The following is a 24893-nucleotide window of genomic DNA, read 5'->3' as shown; positions in this document are numbered from 1 at the left end:
AACACGTAGTCATATTATATATAGCCAAATTTATTTATTTCAATGATTTTTACTTTAGTTGTAATTAAGATTTAATTAAGACAGGACTTCATCATAAAATTATTTTCCAATTTCTATTAAAAATGTACATACAACCCAAAATTTAATATTTTGAGTAATTTTAAGATAAAGAACAAAATAAAAAGCAATTGTGGGTGATTTCACAGGCTTAGTTTTTGATATCGAATTTATTTATTTATTTATTAACACGCAAAACCCAAGGTGACATTTCGTTCCACTGTGCAAGAACAACAACGCAAGGTAACTGTAAGCGCTGCTTCTTCTGCTACTTCTACGTTTTGGCAACAACAAAAACCATGTGTTTGCCACGCGCTTATTATTCTCTTTGGCTCTCTTACTCACTCTTTGCTCTCTCACTTGAGCTGCCATGTGTTCTTCTGTTTTTTTTGCTCTGTTTCAAAAACAAATCAAAATCAACAAATCGCTGACATTTCAATTAATTATTTGGTTGAGCTAATATTAAATCGACAACTCGAATATAGCAAAACTAGAGTTTTTGGTATTTTCAGAGTATTTCAGTTCTTTTTAAACGCTTTTTATTATTGTTCTGCCACAGCTGACTGCGCTGCCTACGCCGCCTGCGCTGCCTTTTCTGGCTGACGTTCTCGCATTTTGCCGCATTCATTTTTTTGCCTTTCAGAGCAGTGGACGTAAATGAAAACATATTAAATATATTAACAGAAAACAAAAATAAAATTCCTTAAACAATAAACTGTAATAAAAACAAAGCACCACAAAAAGCAAAACAAACAGAACGTCGCCGTTGATGAACCAAAAATAATTGAGTAGGTATGCCTAACCTTTTTTTTTTTACAAGTGTACTTGTGTTTTTAATTAATATATGTGATAATTAATACAAAAACAAGATAAAGAAACAAAACCAAAAAAATACGTTTTTTGCAAGTGCCGCCCGCAAAAATAAAACACAAAGCGAAACAGAGAGAAAGAGTAAAAAAGTAAAAAAGAAAAGAAAAGAGAGAGCGCGCAACAACAAAAACAGTGAGTGCCAAATAAATAACAGGAGAATAACAGGGAAAGCAGCAACAACAATACAAATAAAAAACATGGCAAAACAAAACGAACACAACAACAAAAAAGCTTAAACAACGTGGTAAAACAACAACAAATATTGAAGACATTTTTAGTGCTGCCAATCGAATGCCTATATGTGTGTCTGTCACCAAATGTGCGTGTATCTGTGTCCCCCGCTATGTTGTTGTTGCTGCTTCTGTTATTTTCTTTTCTTTTACGCCCCCCGCTTGGAAAACGGGAAAAATTGAATTTGGAAGCCAGCGAAATTATCAATGATCCCTGGAAAATAAAGGATAGGGGCGTACACGACTTGAAAAAGAAAAGGGGCGGGGAAACCCGCATGTAAAACACAATAATCAAAAGTCCGATTTTTAGTTAGACACAATATTTTAAAATAGTGTGTGCAAAGAAACAATTGATAAGATCTTAATATTGAACATATTTTTTTACGATCCATATTAAAAATGTAAAGGTAAAAAATGGAAAAAACTATATTTTAAAAATGATCAATTTATGGTACATTTTTGTTTGGTTATTTCAACCCTTAGAAAATTGTAATAATATTTATTTTTAATACCTAAACTGAGAACAATATGTATCTTTAAGATCGCGATTTCGATCAATCATTTCAATATATGAAATCGTTGCCACCTGTTGACATTTTATATAAGCACACACCACACAACGAATATCAATCAAAATCTGGGTTATTTTCCCCTCTTCGATTCTAATGCAAATCCCATGCCGAATGTTTGACACCCTTTTTACCTACGCCTATTCTACCCCGAAAAGTGAATGTTGCGCTTTACGACTTACACCTAGAGTCGGACCCCAACTATAATGAATTTTCTCTAAATTACACAAGTTTTTAATGGGAAAATATCTACAATAAATAAACTTGTAGAAGTCTAAGGTATATAAATATTAAGAATAACTTTAAACAAAACAGTTGATTTTCTATAATTGAACCAACTTGCTGTTTTAGTATTAAAACTTTTAAAAATTTGTTCTTTGAAATACTAATGATTAGGTGAATTTTTTGCGACTTCAAGTCTTTCCACTGTAGTCCACTTTAGTTTGTTGTCGCTTTTTCTCGGTTTCGCGTTGGCCTGTTACCCTTACATCCACACACTAACGCACATGCACACACATGCATGGTGTGTGTGGGGTGGGGTGTTCGGGGGGGAGGGGTATTCGTCGCCACTGCGTCAGCAAGAAAATACAAAATACATTTAGGAGCAGCGACGCCTGTTTCTGCTAGAGAAACGAGGCGCAGAATATCGACAACGCTTTGTCGTTGATTATACCCTGTCCTCGATGACTTATCAGGCAATATTAGGCAGATATGCTGAAGTTTCTTCTCCCATTAATCCATAAATATATATTTCACATTTCCTTCAAAATGTTCTTTTAACTTAGATTTTTAAGATTAATTACAAAGAGAAAGTTATTATATAATCAGGTACTAAGTCCATATACATATGTATATATTACATCTCTGACAAAAAGATCACTTTCTTAAGAATTTGTAATGAGATATGATTTTACCTGGGTAATTACTTATCTTAAATTTGGACAACTCCTTATTTACTGGACAACTTATTTTATTTATCGTATTGCAATAGAATATTGTAAAACATTACAAAGCGATTAAATGTTAATGAGGACAACTAAAATAGGACTCAATTTGATTATAATTGGATGGGTTGTTATCCCCAACACATATTATTATTACAGGGTACCTTGTATTTGATTCGCAATATTTGTTACTGGTTTTATTTTGGCGTCGTTGTTGTTATTGCTCTTGCATATTTCATGTGTGAGTTTTCGATCGTGTGATTTGTTGCTTCTCTTCGCTCTCTTTTTCTCCCTCTAACTCTCTCTCTATCTCTCTGTCTCTCTCGCTCCCTTTCTCTATCTGACCGAGACGCTAATTTGTTGTTGTTGTTTGATAAAGCGACCTCGCCATTGCCTGTTTTTTTTTTGGTTGTTTTGTTATTTTTGCCCCACAGTTAACTGTCTTCTATAGTTTGTAAAATTCTGTATCATCGAAAAAAGCCCAAAGAATCGGAAAATCAATATGCAGATTTGAAGATCACGTGGGGCTATCGACTAAGTTTAGTTTTGTGTTTAAGGTTCATAATCATTGTGCAATTAGCAGGGCGATTATGCAACGAGCATTCAAGAAAATCCAATGAATACTTGAAACTTTGAAAGCTCTTGGGGTTGTGTGTATTGTTTATTGTCTTTTTTTTTTTTACTACTACTATTTTTTTTATTTGGTTGCGTGTGTGCGTGTGGCGGCAATTTCCGACTTAAAAAGCAATTGGAAATTGAAATTCCTTGACGCTGGGCGGGATTAAAAACTAATTGAATATCGGCCGTAACATTTCCGACGTTTCGGGGGCGGCAAGTGGGTGGTTTTGTGGGCGTGTGCAGTGATTTGGGTGGTTGGCGTCGGCACGCAAGACTCGCACCACCTAAAAAGCAACAACGAAATCCCAAAACTCGTGCTGCTGATGTAGCCTCTGTCTTCACTTTTCCCTTGAGTGTCTTTTTCTTTCTACTTAATATAGCGAAATATTAAAAAAAGTTTTAAAAATGATTGATAAACACAAAAAGGGAATATTGTTTCATCTTTGCATTTCTATAAAAGTAAAAACCCTTTAAAGAACTTGAAAATTGTTTTTACTCCGTTACAATGTTTTTTGGGTCGTACAATATAATCTTCAATAAATGTAAAATGCGATGGACATTAAAAGTAGAATTATGGAAGTTTACAAGAGTTTGAGTTCAATTCTAGTATATGTTTGATCGGGCTAATTGGATATTTCCAATTACTTATTATTTTGGTGTTTCAGTTTTTTGAGAGCTATTCACCTGACTGCTGCTGTATAGGCGTGTGTGTGCTTTTATTTTTGAGAACCTCAGCATAGAAGGCAAAAGGCAGGCGAACTGAGGCTGAGACGTTGCTTTTTTGTTTGTTGATTACATAAAAAATGAAAATAATTATGTATGTACAAATGGTGTGTGTTGGTGTTCAACTAAAACGCACACATGTGCAACAAGAGCTGTGCCAACACACTCACAACAAAGTTGTTAGCGCGATAAGATATAGCGACTATAAAAACAACAACTAAACGGCGGCAATAGTGCGCAAAATGCAAACAAAATAAAAAATACTTAAAAGTAGCAACAGGGGACGAACACTTTGTTGGTTGTTATACAACAGTTAAGGTGAAGAAAATAGAGCGACGCATCTGCATCAAAATTAGAATGGGAAATCGAATTGCAATTACAATTAAAATAGATGCAGCGGAAATACATAGTAGAGCAGAAGCAATTTTGAGAAATATCAGATGGTAAATCATTTAAAAGGAAACTTTAATTGTATTATCTCAAAAATATAACTTGGAGGAGATAAATTGCTTAACAATTAAACATTATTAAAACAAGTCAAACTGTAGAAACAACAAATGTATTCAAAATGCAACAGTATTTATTTAACTCTTAGAGTGAAATTAAGTGTCTATAGGTGGAAAATTATATAATATATTAATATTAATTCTTTTTTTAAATGACTAACATTTTATAAACTTTATTCATTTAACTACAGTTAAATAGAAAATAAAACTTCTAACACAAATTCTTTCTTAAAGATGCGATTGTTTTTGATAAAAATTCTATTCGTAAAAAAACTATTACTAACTAGTTAAGATGAATAATTCCAGATTATGCCAACTACAAAGTTAAGACTCATCATTAGTTTTGGTCATTTCCCTTGTCGGCCACTCATATAAAATGAAAACATTTTCAATTCAAGGGAGCATATATATTTTCCATTTGTAATTGTTTAGAGTACACCTGTTTCCCACTCTCGGAATGTTTTCCCAGCTGTTAGCACATGTTCACATATTCGTTTTTCATTCAATGTTGATCAAATGCAGTGTGCAAATTATTCCAAAAAGTAAGAAGTAAAAACGATAATCGTTAGCCAACAGTTCGAATACGTAACGCCATTCGACTCGCTCCTATTTCCATCAATTATCAATTCATCTATTTAACTAAATGTTTAACGAAAAATAACGTGGCTTAGTTCTCTATATAATTTTTTATTGTATTTTCCTGCTCTCGGCATATACGAATGTGCTAATTAGTGGGAAACGTTTAACGTCCCGAGTCTGTGTCAATTGGTTTTAGTTGGTTGATTGAAGGGCAACCCACTGTGTCTGATGCCCACTGTACGAGTGTGCCAAACAAACAAAACAAGGCGAACGAGCACAGTGTTTGTCGAAAGTTTTCATTCCATTGCTAACCATCTGCCAGCACGCACTGTCTGAGTACAGTGGGCTCTCGGTGGCGAGTACTCGTGTTTGATACGTAATGAAAACTTGTAGATAATGTCACAGCTTTATTATACCCTTGCAGAGGGTATTATAATTTTGGTCAAAAGTGTGCAACGCAGTGAAGGAGACATCTCCTCCATATTTTTGATCAGGATCACCTCCTGAGTTGATATAACCATGTCCGACTGTCCGTCTGTCTGTTTCTACGCGAACTAGTCTCTCAGTTTTAAAGATATCGAATTGAAACTTCGCAGTATATAAGTCGGAACGGCCGGGATGGGACGACTATATCATATAGCTGCCATATAACTGAACGATCGGAAATGCCATAACTTTGGTGTTTGTAAAGTTAGGAAGTTGGGATTTTCTATGGGTATTTATTTTAAGCCAATCAATCCGAACTACCAAATTTCATAAGGATCGGCCGACTATATCCTATAGCTGCCATATAACTTAACGATTGGAAATGCCATAACTTTGGTAAAGTTAGGAAGTTGGGGTTTTTATGAGTGTTAAGAATGCATCATATGAATAATTTTGGAGAATATAATTTACACAATATTCTGCAAGGGTATTTCAACTTCGGCTCCGTCCGAAGTAGTGTAGAAAACTTTTAAATATCGTAAGGAAACTAATCTTCAAATAATTCAAAAACTGGATTATGTATATTTTATATGTATGTACAATGAAAATAAGGGCATAATAAAAATATACTTCTATATTATCTATTTATTTTATTAGATTTATATATGATAATATCTTAAATAAAATCCTTTGACGAAATTCAACGGCAAGAATAAAAAAGTGCAGTGGATGCTTGAAAAAGTGTCTTTCGATCAATTTTCAGCTGTTTGTTATGATACATTTTTAAATATCGATGGGGTGACACTTTGGTTGGGTTTTTTTGAATGCAATTGCGGTTTTCAGTGGAGAGCAATCCGAAATTGTTTATAACTCCCCATCCATCACGGTTTTTTTTGTCCCTTATTTAGCCACATCACGTATACGCCACCGACGCAGATTGCTCTCACTGTTATCAGCGTTTTTTCTGGTTTTTTAGTTTTATTTTTCAGAGCATTTTTGCTTGCTGCCCACAAAAGGGTAAACAACTTCTGCTCTGTCAACACTCATTATTCATTATTATTTTTTCCCCCTGCTTTTGTTGTATGCACATATTGTTTTCCTTTTTTTTATTTTCGCGAGGGAAATGTGCGCTTATGCTATATTTAGTTGTATTAATTGCGGTTGACCCAATTTGTTGTTCTTGCACAGGCGACGCCTTGTGTAATTGCTTAGAGCAAATATAAAAAAATAAGAAGAGCAAAAATAAAATCAACTAAACACACGAGATGGTGAAATGCAGATGTGCACGAGAAAAAGCCAAAAAGAACACATGATGGGTTTATTTTGGTTGAACGACGACGAAATCAATTGAAATTGAAATTTTCAGGCGACCAAACGAAATCGAGTAAAACCGAAGAGAATAAAACCAAAATTGTCAGTTAGAAAGGTAGAGTCGTCGTTCGTTGTCTCAGATGATCGAGGTGTTTTTTTGTCTGTGTTTGTGGGGATTATCGGGGGCTGTAATTTGGCCTGGCAACAGCGAAAAGACTTAAATGCCAAAGCGACAAAAACAGCAAACAAAATGTACTAGCAACATGCCTGCATAAATACATAAATACTTAGCTACATGGGCATGTAGGCACATGGGGTACAAGTATATAATTCTATACCATACCATTTTACTCGAATTATTGCCTTTGAAATTAGTGACACCTAGCAAAATAACAATGTTTTGATTTTTGACTGATTAAAACCGGTAGTTTTTAAAAATGATTATAACAGATTTTGTAAAATACTTACAAATATACCAAGAAACTCTAAAGTCTTTAATACATTATTTATTATTATTTCAAGATAAAATTTTTGGATTCTGCAATAAGAATGGGATCTAAACGTTATGAGATTGTAGAAGGTTTTTAAATTTAATATGATGAAGTTATTTAGATCATGAATAATAATTAATAGCAAATAAAGTACCCCCTTATTTTTTTTGGTAATACTTTTATGGGCTACTACTTTTTTAACCGCAACTGTGTGCATATTTGTACATAGGTAGGTGTAGATATATTTATGTACATATAAATACTTGCCTTACATGCATACATTTTATATTTAGTTCTTTCTTTTGTTGTCTCTCCTACTGCAGTTTTCACCGTCTGTCTTCTTCTTTCCATTCCTTTGGTTTCTTTTCCACTTTTTTTCGGCGTGCCCAAAAAGCCGGCAAACTTCATTTTTACTTGCATACGCTCTTTTTTTCTACGTCTTATGCTCTTCGAGAAACACTCTCTCTGTGATTTTCTCTTTTTATTTTTTTGGCGTTTTCACATTCAATTTCGTTGTTGTGCGTGAGCCGTGGAATGGGGAAAAAGTTGTATAAAATTTATTTTTATTTTCAACAAATATAGGATGAGATACATAAGCGGCCGCAACGACAATGCCGTCGTTGTTCAATTTTCCGCTGCTATTGCTAAAATTAAATATGGCTAAACAGCAACACCAAACAACAACAAATATAAAACTAAAAACGACTCAAACAAAATGAATGCACTGAGGGAAGATTTTCTTGAAACAATAAAGGAGACTAAATATAAACTCGAAAAGGTTGTTTTTACAGTATTTAAAGGGCAAACAACATTTTAGATCATCTAAGAACTTTCAAAATACAAAACATCGATAAAGAACAACTATAAAAACAAAAACGTATAAATAATAAAAATAAAAAATAAATATAATTCATACGAAATGTATTCTAATTCTTATTATTTTCTGTGTCTCGAATGCAACCCAATTCGATATTCTGTTTGTATTGAAAATATTTGAGATCGCAAATTTTTTTTAGTGTGTGTGCGTTTGTGTTTTGTCTTCTTGTATTTCCTGCTCTATCGCTCTACTCTTTGGCTCTCTTCTCAACCTCCTCCCCCTCCCTTCAACCTTTTTTTTTGTCGCACGTGTCGCCATATATTTTTTTGGCAAGCGGAAAAATGTTGGCGTAATTTTAATTAATTTAATTATGCATTTAATCAAAAATCACAGCTAATTTTTGTTATTAGCCAAATAAACAAATGTTTGAAGTGATTCTTTTAAAGACTTTACAAATTATGACGTAGTTTTGCTTATTCATTGACATTTAGGTAATCGAATTCGTGGTAGTGAACCTTTTAATTCATTAAATTTGGATCTTGATTAGTTTTTGTTCTACAGCAAAGGAGGATATTTTTTATTTATTTTACTTTTCAAATTTTTAAAACAAATTGTTTCATTTTTATATATTATTTAGTTTCTATGATTCAAGTATTTGTGTGCCTATTTTGTTAATTAAATATTTATACGTTTGAAAAACCCTGTAACTTTTAGTGTTATATGAAAAAAATGTAAGTCTCAAGTATTTAACATTTTTTTTTTAATTTAATAATTGAGCTCTTTCAGCAAACACAATGACGTATTTTGTTAAGCATAACTTGCTGTTGCCTGTTTGTTTATTTTTAAATATTTAGAGGATTTGATTGTAATAAAAATACTTGTGAGTCACTTGGCTCTCTTAAGAGAGGGGGAAAGAGCGGTTTGAAGAGCCTTTTGTCAATTGGAGTTAGAAGAGCGAGAGTGGGTAAGAGTAATTCTTTAAGCCTAGCCCAAACAGCTGTTTGTTGTGCCTTATTTTTGTTTTTGTCTTTGCCTTTTGTTGTTGCCTCGATATCCTTGCCAAAAGTTGTTTATTTTAAGGACGAGAAGAGAGCGCACAAAAGGGTAGAAAAGAGAGGACGGGAAAAGCCAAAAGGGCTGCAGAAAGAGAGAGAAAGGTAGCTAGCTGGCCTCCATGGTCTACAAAATTTGAAGCATTTGTTTTTGTTGTCAAACTTTATAGTTTTATTTCGCTTTATTTTTGTATTTGTATTTGTTTCTGCTCACTTAAATAAATGGCAATGTCATGCGCGAACGCACAACACTCATACAAAGATATAGAGTGGTATACAGTGGGCACTCGAAAAGGATGAACTATATAACAAAACCGACTAAAGACAAACGTCTTAAGTGATAACATATTTCTCAATAAAGTTAAAACTAATATTTATATGTGTGTTTACGAAAGAGGCAGTCATTGATAGGAAAATATATATTTTGTTTAGCTTATGTATATCATAGAAATATTTGGGGACCATAATATATATAATCAAAAAAATTATTATCATTTTATATAAATTTAAAAAAAAATTTTTTTTATTTCGTAATTTTAAGATTTTGTACTGTACCAACTCACAAGCTTGTTTACGACGCTTTGACTTTGCTTTGGCTTTTATTTATTTTTATTTATTATTTTTTCGCTTTGCCGGCTCTCTCTCGCTCCCGCACACAATGAAAACTTTGTGTGATTTTCGCCAGCGAGAGAGTGTGTGTGTGTGGGGTGGGAGTAGTGGTGTGTGTATGCTGGGGCGTGTGTGTTAGTGGGGGTCGGTTTTTCAATTGCTGTTGCCGCCGCTTCGCTTCATTCGTTTGCCTGCTCGCGTGCTTTACGGTTCGAGATTAACGAGAAAATCTTGTAAAAAACCTTTCGAAAAATCATATACAAGTTTCAAAAACAAAATTTAAAAATAACAAAATTACATGAAAAAGCCTTAAAAATTGCTAAAACTTGTATTTTTTTGCGTGCCAATAAAACGACGATAAAGCTTCGAGAACGCCTTGTATGGAGGTATGTGAATCAACACAAAATAAAGATAAATAAAAGAAAACAAAATAATTAAAAGCGGGCCATACAAAAAATAACAAAGTGTGTGTTGGTGTTTGTGTGTGAGTAAAACAAAAATAATAATAAGTAATACAAATGGCATATGAAGAGAGAAAGAGCAAGGGAGACAGAGAGAGAAAGAGACGAAGAACCGCAGATTACAATTTGAATTTTAAATTGGGTTTTCTCAATTAAATATACACTTGGCATTTTTCAGCTTTTCCCTTTTTAAAATATTTGTTTGATTTGCGTAATGTCCATTTTTTGTATACATTCTCCGATTTCATAATCATGCCTTAAACTTAGCCACTAAATGTATAAAAATAACAACTAAAAAAAGCTAAGAAAAACCACGTTGAATTTTTGGTTTACTTTTCTCTTTCTCTTTGGTGCTCTCTTTTGGTCTCTCTTTTGCGTGTAAAGCAGTTCTAACTGCTTTTCTACAGTGAAAGCTCTTAAAAAACCACTATTTAAACTGTATAAAAATTATACATGATATAGGAAATACCTACTACTGCACTTGCTTAAAAATGATAATAAAATAATATTCATGAGTAATTTATTTTCAATCAATTTTTTTTGTTCAAAAGAGAAGTCAAAAAAAGGTGACACACTAAATAAAATCATTCTCTCATCCTCTCATCCTATGCCACTCTTTCTCTATTTTACGCTTTCTCGCACACACACGTGCAATGACATTTGTTTTTTCGTAAACGACGCGAAAAAGCTAACAATAAAACTAACAATAAATCGACAACAACAAAAGCGATCAACAGCAATTATAAACGCCAAAAGCGTTTTTCTAGCGGCCTTGTTGCGTTTTTCAGTGTATACAAAAACAAAAAAAATAGTACAAATACAACTAAAGTGTATATATAGAAAACTTAACCAAACTTGTATAGATTTGTTGGGTTTTTATTTATATTTATGCCAAGCACTCGGTTTTATTGTTCCACTTTTTTTCCCCAAAACATAGTTGATTGCCTCTTTTTCGGTAAATAGTTTAAACCAAATATAAATTGTTCTTCAATCATTTTTATATTTTGCTTATATTTAGAGAGCGAGCCAGACTCTTGATGAATTTAGATTATTTTTGGCTTTTGTTTTAAACCCAATAGGGAATTTTATATTTACTTTTGATTTTTAAAAAGCAACCCATCATTTTTTTTTTTTTTTTTATTATAATTTTCTAAACATCATAAAAAACAATTTTGGCGGGTTTTTGTTCACCCTTTTTTGTATAATTCAATTCAAAATTGCTTACTGTTTTTTCAGAGAATTATATTTTTGATTTCTTAGTTTTTATAACTCATACGCCCTGTTGGCGGTGTTTTATTATTCTTTTCCATGATTTGACCCAGGCGTATACGTAATGTGCAAGGCAAAGAGCAAAAGAGAGAGGGAAGGAGAGAGAACTGCTACACAGACACGCACACACATTAAAAAACTCACGCAAACTAGCGCAGAAACACCGACATGGCGGCCACAACGTCAAGCATTACGTATACGCCGCGTGGTTGTCGCCATCGCATTTCTTATTTTCTTATTCCTTTCTTTTTTGTTATTGCCTTCGTCTATCAAGCAAATTCTAATTCTGAAGTATATTGTGATATATGTAGATGATAAAAGTAAATTTAAAATATCCAAAATATCTGAAACAAAAAAATTGTAGGGACACACTGAGTTTTACAATAACAAAAAATTACTTAAAATAAAAGAAATGTTAAAATTCTGATTTAAAGAAAAAATAAGATCGAAAAAAACATTGAAAAAAACAAACTTCGAAATTATGTGAATTTAAAGAGTCACATCATATGACAACTTATCACATATGTTTCTTGAAAATTCTAAAACTCGAAAGTCAAATTCGCAATAATCAATAATAAACATTTTCACAGATTTAATATTTTCAAAAATTCATCTCTGTTTCACCTTTGTTCTTCTTTACTTGTATGAATTTCAGACAATTTTTGTTTATATTTCATCAAATGCGAAAGAGAGGGCGATTAAAACAAAGAAAAAGAGAGGAAGGAAAGGTTCTCTCAAAAAATGCTGCTGCTGTTTTTCTTTTACGCAATTTTTTTTCGCTTTTATTACAAACAATTTTGGTTAAGCTTTTTTCTTCCTAATGCTATCTTGTTGATGGCCGGAAGTATGCAAAAGCTTTTTCTGTTTCTCTCTCTTTGTTACGTGAAATGTTTTGAAAGCTGTTGCAATATTTTTGCCTATTGTTTATTGTATATTTTATTTTACTCAAAACACAATACAAGAATAAGTAAACACAAACAAAGCGTTGTAATTAAAGGTATTACAATTACATTTTACTCAACCATTTTTTTGAATGGGAGAAATACCGGCTCATTCTCTCATAGTCATTTATTTATTTGTAGTTTAATATTTCCATATTTTGTTCGTCTCACGCTCTTTTTACTTTTATTAAAAGAGGAAGCAACTCATTTAACATTTTTCCATAGATTTTTCCTCATTTTCCCCACTGGCATTTCAATTGGGCGACAATTTTCACAACAACAGTAAGAAAAACAAAACATGCTGGCTGTCAATTATTAGTTTGTTTGTGTGTATTATTATTGAACCAGTCGCACGCTGATTACTCCACGAGTTTTTATTTTTTTCCACCGTATCCGAGGGTATCAAGGGGTATGCGGGGCTCTGGTGGGAAGTCTAGGTAAACAATTTAATGTATGTATGTATAGGTATATATAGTGGAAAAAGTGGGGAAGAAAAATTAAGTGGAAAAAGGGTTGATGTTTACTGATGATAAGTCGGTTCTTAGGGGAAGATAAGGTAGTTGTAAATAGTAGTAAATTATGCAGACACCTGCATTTTACTTTTAAATGTATGTTTTAGGAAACTTTTTACACAGTTCAAATCTTTGATGCAAACAAACTTTATTAAATAAATCCCATATGTAATAAATATGTTATATTATTTGACTGTTTGGTGTCATGCAAGCATAATTTTGTTTGCGAAAGACTATTTATCATTTTTTCGTTCGTTCAATTTAAAGGGTAGTAAAATGTTGTGACCACCATTTTTAATGATTTAACTCCACTTGCTAGTCGGTGGTTTTATTTGCTGCTAAAGTGGCTCCCTTACGATTATTTTTTGACACGCTCATAAGCATCCGTGTGCCGCATTTGTGCACACTTTAGTATATATCATATATCTGGATGATTCATCCTCCGTCACCATCATCATCATCATGTTCTCCCCAGTAGTTTCATGGCGTTTCATTAGCGTGGCTGCTTTTCTACTTTTTCTATTCTTTTTTATTTGGCTTTTGTTTTTTAGCAAACATTTTGCTCAGGTACAGTTACCACTGGTTTTTTATTTTGTTTTCGCCTGTTAATTGGCTCGCAGAAGAAAAGACCCAAATGCAAGACTTGCACTCTCTCCTGCGCTCTTGTTCCCTTCCTTTTGGGTGGGTGGGTGTTTGGGGGTTTTGGTTGACATTTAAAGCAGCTCCATGCTGGAGAAAGGTCCGCAGGTCATAGTCAAAAAGCTAAAAAGCCAGAGAGCAATTTTGACGTTGACGTTTCTAGAACACAAAACTAATCTCGAAACGTTTGCAGTGCACGCTCTAAAGAGAGCGGTGGTTTGAGTCTCAACTTTAATGATAACAATTTAAAATTTTTAACCAACATATTTTGAATGTAGTACACCCAACAATAGGAGAAAGGTTGAAAACCAAAATTCTAGTATTGATTAGTTTTAAAAGTACAATTGGTTTCTAAATAGTGTCAATTTTAATATAAAGTGTCGAATAATAAAAATAATTTTATTAACAAAATTAAAATAAAAAATTTAACATTTTCAAAACAAAACTTATGTGGAAAATGTTACGTGTTAGGAAAGACCCACTGTAATAACAAACCGAAATAGCGGCTCAAAAACAAATGCGTGGCTCTCTCTCACTCTCTCTTTCTGCCTCTCTTTGGAGAACAAGATAAACAAATTCCGACTGAGAGCTGCTGAAGAAGAGAGCCGGAGAGAGAAAGGAAGAGAGAGCTATGTATCGGCATTTTTCGATGGAGAGTTTTTCCAGTGTTGGATTGTCAAAAATTGCTGTTGCTTCGCTCCGATTGTTGTTGTCGCCATGCGGCCATTTTTGCTAATTAATTATGTCAAAGGCAACGCACTAACCCACCCCCTCCCACCATTCCCCCTATCAGTCTTCCTCTTATCTCAAACACGTTGTTTGTTTCTCTCTGTCTGTTTTTGTAGACGCTCTCTTGCGACGCTGCAAAATAAAATATTCGTACGCGATTTGTTATTATTTTGTTGTTGCTGAGAAAATACAACAAAAAAAAACACAATAAAAAGTTGCCAAGACAACGAGTAGACTTTCGAAAAAAAGAAAACAAAAATTGCGTCGTTGTTGCTACTATAACAAACGAATTCCAGACTGTACACAAAAAAATAATGTTTATGCCAGAATGCACAATTTAATGGTTTATTTAAATGTAAAAAAAATGACAAAATGAAAAATGTTACTAAAACATAAAAACTATCAATGATCTATTTGATCCCAAATGATTGTCATATTATTAAACTTAAATAAATAAATATTTTTCTGCGTAATTATAAAGACGGTCAGTGTAATGACGTCGACATCGGCAGCTCAGTCGGCATTGGAGGTCAGCGGAGCTTTTTTATTTATTTATTGTTCTTGTTGCTCGTGCGTTTCGTTCTCCTCGCGTTTGTTGTGTTTTTCGCATTTACGGTTACGGCTTTGTTGTGGCGCGTACTTTTCTCCCTCTCTCGTTCGCTTTCCATCCCCACTCTCTTTCTCTCTGTCTCTTTTTTTGCTATACTTTTTTTGCACATGCTAAACAATGGGTAATAATAAGATAGGTTACCACAAGAAGAAGAAAAGGAATATACAGTCTGTTGTTTATTCGAGGAATTTAATTTTAAAATTTTTGTTTCCTTAAAATGCATTGAAATGCTTTTTTTTAAATCAAATTCAACTGTGCGTATGAGTGATAAATGCGCAGTACCCTTCCAAGTTTTTTATAAAATTAAATACTACAATTATTCGACGTTTTATCGAAATCTTTAAGCAATACATTTTGAGAAAATCCAAAAACTACCCTACTTAAAATGTTTTATAATTCACCTGGGGCAAATGTATTATTATTATTTCTATTAATTATTTCCTTTACATAAGTCTTTGAAATTTTTAATGTTTATAATTTCAAATGTCTCTGTTATGGCAGTCGCACTGTATTAGCTAGTAAAAGTAAGTGTGCTTCTTGGACATTTACCATTGTTGACTTTTCGTTAGTTTCCGTAGTTTTTCTTGTTGTCCCTGCCTCAAATGAAAATCAATAAATAATAATACACTTTGTTGGCTGCCCCACCCCTTTCACCGTTCGTGTCCCCTCTCCGTTTAGCCCTCTCTTTCGCTATTTCGATTCGCGGGCTCAACGACAAATATATGTTGTCCCTCGGGAAAAATGAATATTTAAGTAAATTGCCTTTGATGTAATGACATTTGATGACTTGATGACTGAATGGGTTTAATAAATGATGAAGGCATTACCCGATTACTTTGGTTATCAATCGATCATCGATCCTTGCCATCTCAAACATTTGAATCCGCGTTTTTTCGAATATTATTAATAACTAAACAAATGAATATAATTTTTTAAATATTGATTTGAAAATCGATAATTTATCTTTAAAGAAAATTAAATCAATTAGTTATTATTTTATTCGGCTATTGAGTATTCTTGATCTTCATAAAATTTTAAACTGAAATGTTGGTTATCGATTATTAATATTAAACCGATATGAATCTTACATACTGATTTTATTGATTACTTTGCATTAAATTGGGTATAGATCATTGATCTTTGGACTCTCGATTTAATTAAAGTGAAATCATTGAGAACCCAATACTCTATTGTTAGTTAAAGAAAATAGCTAAAGTGAGAAACTATAAATGAAATACACCCGCACAAAGAAACACTGATAAGATAATTCCCACAGAAATGTAGAAAGAGAGAGGGCTAAGCAGAGAGAGAAAGATTGAATATTTGAGAAAGAGAACAGGTGAAGTGCCAGCGATGTTGGCGTCATAAAAAAGCCACAAAAGCAAACACGCGTAAATTAGAAATAACAACAGAAAAAACACCACAAAAATATGTCTTCGATTGCGTAAAACTGAGGAAAAGCATTATAAAGGGGGTGCCCTGGGGAAAAAACCCCGTAAAGTATGCAATAAAAACGGCGAAGGACGTTCAACAGCAATAAAACATGAACCGCTAAATATTTATGCGGTTTACGCCTAGTCACAAAACTCACGAATTGCCAATTTGATGACCAAACAAAGTGCAGCAAATTGATCATATAGAGTCATTCGATCATTAGATCATCGTCAAGCTTGGCTAAAAATACAGACTTGGCTCGAAACTGTCAGATCACCAATTTTTTTCTAAAGAATTTCATACCTAATGATGAGACAATATTCGGAAATTTAAATAATTAATAATGTTCGAGATTAGCATTCTTTAAATTCTGGGAGCAATTGATTCCACAACAACAGGTCATGATCTCAATATCACAATCTATTCTTTTCCTGACGCAATAGTTATTACCATATCAAATATGACTGTGATGTAAGCCTATGGCTGATCAAATCAGATTAGACTATATTGACGAAGTTTTTAGATTGGTTAAGCTTAAGTTAACAAGGGTAATTTAAGTTTCTGACTCAGAATAAAAGGCTAAGTCTTTTGGCTGTAACACTTGGCTGATGATGTAACTAGTTATAATTTTTGTTCGATTAATCATAAAAATTAAATACAAAAGAATTATCAAATACAAACGCTAAATTATAAATTATATTTATAATATTATATTATATTATTAACCATCTTGGTTTTTTCTATTGCAGCATGTCCACAGATAATCCCACACAGTTGCTGACCGCCCGCGATTTGAGCCAACTGCGTGGCCATCTGCAATCCGGCGCAGCGGTGGCCTCCACGCCCACTTCTGTGGTGGCAGCGGCGACAGTGGCTGCCGCCCATGGATACCGCACCATTGCACCACCACCCGCCAACAGCAGTAGCAACAGCACCACTAGCACCACAGCAACATCATCATCTGCAGCAGCAGCAGCAGCAGCATCTCCTGTAATACCACCAGTTGTATCCACAAGCAATAGCAATATGCCGGCCAGTGCCTCAAAATATGTATTTCTGCAACATAATGGTGGTTTTACGGCGTACGATAGTTCTGCAACCACGACGGCCACGGGTAGTTCCGGACCCGTTGGAGCCACAGGTGGCAATATAGTACTCCTTGCCGCCGAGCCACTGGAAATGGGTGCCTCCGGGGAGACGTTGGTCAATGTGCGAACCACCGACGACGATGGGGAGTTGCGTTCGCTGTCCTGGTTAAACGATAGCAACCTGATCAAGGGCATTGTGACAACAACTGCAGGACAGGCGGGAAAACGTGGTGCAGCGGTGGCCATCAAGACGGCTGCTGGAGCAGGCGCTACCAATGGCAATCTGTGCATAGTCAGCGACTTGATCGAAGAGTTGCCCACTAATCTGAGTGAGTCCAGTGAACAGGAAGCGGCAATAGGAGCAGCCAGCGGGTCAGCAGCTGTATATAGCACCACCACGGTGCACAAAGGAGCCAGCGGCACCACCACGGTGGTGGAGTACAAAGCTAGTAAAGCCAATCAACAGCAGCAACAGCAGCAACAGCAACAGCAACAGCAGCAGCAGGCGGCCTATTTGCCTACGTCAACGAGAACCACGATGGTGGGTCATGGTTACATGCCAGTGGTGGTGAGCAGTGCAGCCAACCAACCCTTACTATCGCCCGCCAAACAGCAGCAGCAACATCAAATCTATGTGACCAGCAATGGGAGCACAGGAAGTGCAGGAGGAACCGGTGGTGGGGCAGCCATTTACAAGGCAGCCAACCAGGCGCTGTGCTCGCCAACCACCAGCAGCAGCAGCAACACCACCTCCCACCATCCGCACAAAAAATATTTGCGCGAGAAGATGCACGTCCAGATGGATCATAGCAGTCATGTGGGCTCAACGGTGACGGTGGTTAGTTCGCCGGCCTCCTCTAACAATTCCTCGATAAGCAGCTCCAGTTCGGCCTGCAATTCGGGTTCCGTATCCGGTTCAGGATCCTCGACAGCGGCTGTAAATGGGGGCAACAGCCCAGTACCCAAGGCCAGCAGTTTTAGCACTGTCTTCGAGGCAGTAAACTATGCCACATCGGCGGCTAGCAGCAGCAGCACGCCCAGCAGCCAAGTGATACTCCATGGTCAGGAGCCACCGGCAATGGTGACAACCACGACTTTGATCAGCGCCGGATCCCTGCCGCCGGGCTATAGCTTTGTTAACCACGTAGCCAGCACGCCGCATATCATGTGAGTGGTTTGGCGTAAAATCTTTTAGGGATCCAAAAAAACTAACCCAATCTTCCGCTTTCTCTTTCAGTTCTACGCCAGCCCATGTTGCCTCACCTGAGACGCCGCCTGGAGCAGCCCTGTTGCCTGGAACGTACTACACCACCAGCACCACTGCAGCGGGCACGACCACAACAGCTTTACAGCCGCGCAGTCTGCAGTTATCCGTTTCCCCGCCGCCGCCAAATATGACGCCCACGAGTCAGGTGCACATTGGAACCCTTGGAGGAGGTCCAACAGGATCTGGAGGAGGTCCGGCAGGATCCGGAGGAGGAGGAGGAGTTAACCTGCGCAGCCCCAATAGTTACAACAGCTACGACAACGAGGACTCGTTAAAGGAGTTCGATCTGGTGGTCAGCTCACGGATGCATACAAGCACGCCCCAATATTCGGTAGCCAAAAACGGAACCAATGGTTATGGCAGTAGCAACAGCAATGTGAATGGCGGCCTAGCAGGTTCAAACACGCCACAAAAGCAAAAGCATCCCAATAACGTGCCATATGATCCGCTAGTGCATACTAATAATAAGCCGCCATATAGCTTTAGGTAACTATATAGATTATAAGCAAGACCATTGAACCTCATTTTAAATGTGCTTAACTTTTGCAGTTCCTTGATCTTTATGGCCATTGAGGGTTCGAATGAGAAGGCACTGCCCGTGAAAGAAATCTATGCGTGGATTGTGCAGCACTTTCCGTACTTTAAGACGGCGCCCAATGGCTGGAAGAATAGCGTGCGTCACAATCTGTCGCTAAACAAGAGCTTCGTCAAGGTGGAGAAGGCGCCTAATATGGGCAAGGGATCGTTGTGGCGTGTGGAGCCACAGCAGCGCCAGAATCTCATCCAGGCGTTAAACCGATCGCCCTTCTTTCCCAACTCTGCAGTGGATAAGATCAGTCCCTCGCTCAAAAGTCCTAGTGGTGGATCCGGTTACGATAGCCTGGATGGCGGTGCAGTTCCCTCAATTCAGCCAGTGGCATCGGGAGCAGGAGGAGTTCCAGCTGCCGCGGTGGCTCTGTCCACGCCCACAAAAAGCAATGGTCTGGTGTTGGCCAACGGTGCTAGTCAGGCTACCAACGCAGCCAGGCCGCATAGTCCCGGCGGCGGTGGCAGTGGCAGTCATGCCCGCTTCGATCCCAAGCTCTTCCCCAATCTGTCCAAGGCCTTCCGGAACATACGCGAGGATTCAGCCGGACAGCCTCTGCTGCAAGATCCCCTCGATGATGATTTGTCCGGGGACTATCACAACAATAATAATAACAATGGCAGCAAATACAACTATGTGGGGTTGAATGGAGCTGGATCTGGATCTGGCAGCGGAGGAGTTGTAGGTGTTGGTTCCGCCACTAATGGAGCTTCTGATGGCATTAATTTCGAACGATTGGCTCGCGATTGCGGTGCGGATAGCATGGACGACGTACATGCGGCGGCGGCGATGCTCTTCCTCAAACACGGACCAAAGGCCTTCAGTGAGCCCTACCAGAATGGGTAAATTATTCGGATGATATCAAGGGTAACAAAGTGCTAACCTTTGGTTTTTTTTTCACAGAAGTGCCCCGGTGATTACGAGTTCTCCGAGCGAGGATCACACCTATTCGGCGGGCGGCAACAGCAATGCGGACAGTGGTTCCTCCACGCCCCTGACCAATGGAAATGTCCTGGCCAGCGTAGCACAAGCGGTGGTTCAGGCCCAGAATAACCAAGGAGCTGGATCCGATAGCAATTGCGCCAGCTCGGATGCTGCCTACGATAGCAGTGAGGAGAAGTGAGTTTTAGACTACGTTAATGACGACAGCCATTTGAAATATACAGCTGTTTGTTATTAATAATATTTTACATTCTAAAATTATGATCTGATCTCAATTGAACTAAACCTAAGTAGCAGATATACTTTTGAAAAACAAAAACACTTTTGGGTTTTATTGACCACATTAAAATATGATAAGCAGTGTATAAATTGAATATGTTTGTTTAATGGAATATATAACAAGTGTCTAACTGATGTGTTTTTTTTGTTATATTTTTACCAGTCACAACATCACGCCCGAGGAGATGGCCGATCGGCAGAGGCATCGCGATGGTGTGGACGCCCTGCTCTCGCTTTCCCGCTCCTCGATTGTAGAGTGCGGTTCGGTGGCCACCACCCATTATCACAGCAACGGCAGCAGTGGCAGCAGTCATGGATCCCCGCACAAGCGAGCCTCGAGCCACAGTTTGGAGGAGGAGCACCTGCAGCAACACCGGGAGCAGCAGCACCAGCAGCAGCATCAACAACATCAGCAACAACATCTTCAGCAGCAGCAACATCAGCAACACCTCCAGCAGCAATTTGGCAGCAATCAAGCGGTCTACACCAATGGCAGTGGCAGCAAAATGGCTCTATTGAGCAGTGCAGCTGCCAACGTGGCACTCGCCCAACAGCAACAGCAGCAGATGCACCAGGACCTCTACTCCTCGCCGGCTGGGCATACTGCCAGTTTGTATCTGGGTGGACTGAACAATCACTGCCTGCCTGGTGTAGGCGGTGTCGGTTCTGTGGGCGTGGCAGCGGGCATGTTGCCACAGCATTTGAGTGCTGCAATGGTGGCTGCTGCAAGTAAAAATAAGGTGAAACCGCTGCGAGCATTACGCACCAAGATCAAGCGAAAGTCCGCCTGGATGCGGTGAATATGGCGGCAGGCTGGCGGCAAATGGACCTAATACAGCCATAAAAAAATGCCTCCCTACCACGACCCCTACCCGCCCCTGCGACCTATTGTTGTCTCTTTCTAAAGCAAAAATTGTTCAAATCACAGAGCATTTAGACTAAAATTCATAATCTTAAAAGGGCTGAGAAAGAAAGCCATTTTTTCTTTTTTGTTTTTTTGCTCTAACTTTTACCAATTTATTTTTGTGTGTTTTTACCCTTGCCCCGTGTTTGTTATACAAATTTTTGACTATTTTTTTTTTATTACTATAAATTTAGCCCTAAATGTTTTTTTGACTTTACTTTTTCGCAATCGATTGTTGGCCATTTAAATTATACTTGATTAAATATTAATGTTTGATTTACTAGCCATCCTAGCTGCAATTTCATATAACTCTTAGCCCTTAAGTGCAATTCTGATCCTTTTTAGCTTGTAATTTTAATTTGTGCAAATATTTTACAATTCAATCGCAAAACGAGAATACTTTTAATGGCAACCAGATAAGAAAACTAGAATTATAATGGAAAAGTGTCTGGTTTTTTAAGACCCCATATTCGTTGTTAGCTTTTAATACATACAGAAATCTAAATTATTCATTTTAACTCGCGAAATGAGGGACACAAACAAAGTAAACTTTTCCAGCGTATCAGTGACAAGGTTTATACCAAAAGAAAATAAAACAAAAAAGAAAAAACACCAACAAATTGAGCTAAGTAAGGAAATCTAAGAAAATAAAAACGAAATAACGAAAAAAAAATTGTAAAAAGCGCAAGAAAAAGGAAAAAAGCAAGAAAGCAAACGGAACGTTTGTACAAAGAGCAACCAGAATTAAGATAAATTCTTTTTTTTTTCGGTTTTGTGCCGCAAAAAATGTTTTTTCTACACTTATAAGAAGCAAAACACCCTACTTACATGATCTAAAAACAAAACGATTTACAAATATGTATACACATAGAAAAGAGTTATATAGAGAAACTTAAGATGAGCCAAGCAAGAACCCACAAAAGGAACACACATTTAGCGCCTTATACATTGAGTCCTTAGCTAAAAACAAAAGAGAGATCTGTTGAATTGTTTGAACTGCTTTGTTATACGGATGCATGAGTACATATATATTCTATATCTATATATCTAAGGTCCCAACCCTTTTTCCCCGCCCCACGACCCCCACACGACACTCAAGCAAATGTTAAATCAAAGATATTTAGTTTGTAAGCCAGGGAGAAAACGAAAATCCTATTTGTAAGCTTCATTTATATGGTTACGTAGTTGAAATGCTAAACATTTGTTAATGAGAATCAAACCGTAAGCTAGCCGATTTTAGTTGAATGAACCTCCTCCAATATCCCCGCCCCAAGTGTATATACAGAATGGAAAAAGAAAAGCTGTTGAAATTATGCTTACACATCTTTACATAGGCATATTGTGGAAACCAAGAAATACTTATTACCATTTAAATAAGCAAAGGAAGAACTTGACAAAGAACGCCCTAAGTGTATACACTTCATGTACCTTTTTAGCAAAAAGCAAAAACGCAAGAGCAAAGATCGCATTAAATTAACAATTACGAAACTAAAATAAATGTTGATGTCAAAGAGAAACCAATTTGCTAGTTGTTACAAACAAAAAAAAAGGAAAAATGTTAAAAATATTGTGTTTCCTCAAAAACTTATTATTACGATTATGGTTTTTTTTTTTGTTTTTTAGTTTAATTACGTAAGAATATTGCCTTGAAGCATGTTTTGGGGAAAGAAATGTGACTAAAATAACAGAAGCGAGAACAACAAAATAATTGTATACCTAGCTTTAACTTAAGGTCCTACAAAAAAATCCCTAAAGCCCCTTTATAACCCCCCTCTTCGCACGACACACAGTGAAAGACAATCGCCGCCCGTGTTGTTGTCGTTGTCGCTTAAGTTTAAACAAATTCTATGTAGCTACGAGTAATATATATATAACTTACACACAGCAATAGCAAAGTACATATACGACAAATATTGTTATACAACCTTAAGCTTTAGCCGAGAGAAGGTGGAAAACTATCTTCCCGATCCCACAACTCCTATTACCTATATCCTATATCCCCAACAAAAAAAAACAACCGATGAGCTAACCAGTTTTGTTAATGTGTTTTTTCTTCTATTTTAATTATTATATCGCATTATTATTATTATTATTACCGTATATATATTCATGCTGGTATATATATAATTGATTATACAACTTTTTTTGCGTACCAAATACACACCAATCAAAATGTGAAATATTTTCTTTATTTTATATGTGTTTTATTTCGGTCGTTGATTTTGTTGGAAAACGTTTTTTGGAGTATTTTCCGAAACAAAATAATAGTTTTCAATTGTATAGCTTGTGTTTTTATTTGGTTTGATTTCTGTTGATTATTATAAAAAAAAACGAATGGCTTCCTTTTTTTTGTTAGGCATTGTTATGTTAATAAGTTGACAGCAATGTGAATATAGCTTATAGTTGTACATAAATAAATATAGAGTTTACATAGAGAGATCGGATTCTGTTGACCTATAGTAAGTGCCTGCCTTCTCCCCTGATGCTGATAAAAAAGAAAAACCCTGGGGAAAAACCAGAGTAGAGCTTTGATTAAATGCCGCACTGTTGCCAATTTTCATAGATTTGTTTGTTGAAGTGTTAGCTTGAAGCTAGATGAACTCGATCTTTAAGCCCCGCCTTGCTTTAGCCTCAATAAAAAAAATCAAAAACGAAGATAAGACACTCACCTACACACAATGTACAGACTACAGGGTATCCAAAACATCTCGACAAAAAACCGAAGAGAATGAGATATATTTGCCCACACAAAACATATATGTATATCTCTCTGATGAATAGGATGATCAATATCAATCTGTTTGCCCTCCAAGGTTTCAACTAGCGCCTGTTTTTATGTCTCTAAAACCTCTGTACCAAAAACATTAAATACAAAATATACAAAAATAAAATAAATTAATTAGTATATGAACTCTTAAAAAATAACAAGCAAAATTTAAGCAAATCTAACATAAATTATATTTATATATATGTATGGAAGCAAAGACAAACAAAATGGTTAGGAAGAAAATGTTACCCTGTATTTTTTTAGACATAACATTTTTCTACTTTTTGGACGATGTAAAACCCAAAGAAAAAACCAAGAAACGGATGTAAAAATATGTATGCATATAAAAGGTACAACTTTTTATTTTAGTTTGTTGCTAATTTATAAAAAAAAAACACGGAACCAGACGAACAAACCAAGTGCGAAACAGATTAGGGACTGATCTTTGGGCCTGTATCTTTGTGTATAAGCGAATTGTGTATGACATACAATAAATAAATTACTCTCCACCCATCTGTTGATATCGAGCAAAAAGAGTGTGCGTTTGTTTTTTCATATTTTAAGGGAGTAGCGTTTACAAGTGGGTTAGCAGAAAGGCTTCCAAAAAAAACTTATGATGAACTCTTGGTCGCATGTTGAAATGTCATGTCGGATACGTTATAA

The 24893-nt window shown here is 36.2% G+C and overlaps 1 protein-coding gene across 5 annotated transcripts; it reads left to right on the top strand.

Annotated features, from left to right (window-relative positions):
• The first annotated feature begins 706 nt into the window (after positions 1-706).
• On the top strand, positions 707-23654 carry LOC108046408. 5 transcript variants are annotated; one of them, XM_044460890.1, is made up of 6 exons: positions 707-845; positions 17147-18652; positions 18723-19238; positions 19302-20180; positions 20242-20457; positions 20723-23654. In XM_044460890.1, exons 2-6 carry the CDS (start codon positions 17148-17150, stop codon positions 21357-21359), a joined length of 3753 nt encoding a protein of 1250 aa, XP_044316825.1. In that variant the 5' UTR covers positions 707-845; position 17147; the 3' UTR covers positions 21360-23654. The 5 variants fall into 5 exon arrangements, with proteins under 5 accessions (XP_044316825.1, XP_016981555.1, XP_016981553.1 ...); XM_017126066.2 differs by having other exon boundaries at positions 707-849; XM_017126064.2 differs by lacking the exon at positions 707-845 and adding an exon at positions 9996-10188.
• The last annotated feature ends 1239 nt before the right edge of the window (positions 23655-24893 follow it).

The sequence above is a fragment of the Drosophila rhopaloa genome, unplaced genomic scaffold, assembly GCF_018152115.1.
Source record: "Drosophila rhopaloa isolate 14029-0021.01 unplaced genomic scaffold, ASM1815211v1 contig_3, whole genome shotgun sequence".
NCBI lineage: Eukaryota > Metazoa > Arthropoda > Insecta > Diptera > Drosophilidae > Drosophila > Drosophila rhopaloa.
This window is presented reverse-complemented; position numbering and strand designations above follow the sequence as displayed.

Excerpts from the sequence above, each read along its gene's own strand:
- LOC108046408 (XM_044460890.1), top strand. The coding sequence starts at position 17,148 with ATGTCCACAGATAATCCCACACAGTTGCTGACCGCCCGCGATTTGAGC. Across the intron at positions 18,653-18,722 it reads GCCAGCACGCCGCATATCAT|TTCTACGCCAGCCCATGTTG; the intron begins GTGAGTGGTTTG and ends TTTCTCTTTCAG. Across the intron at positions 19,239-19,301 it reads AAGCCGCCATATAGCTTTAG|TTCCTTGATCTTTATGGCCA; the intron begins GTAACTATATAG and ends TAACTTTTGCAG.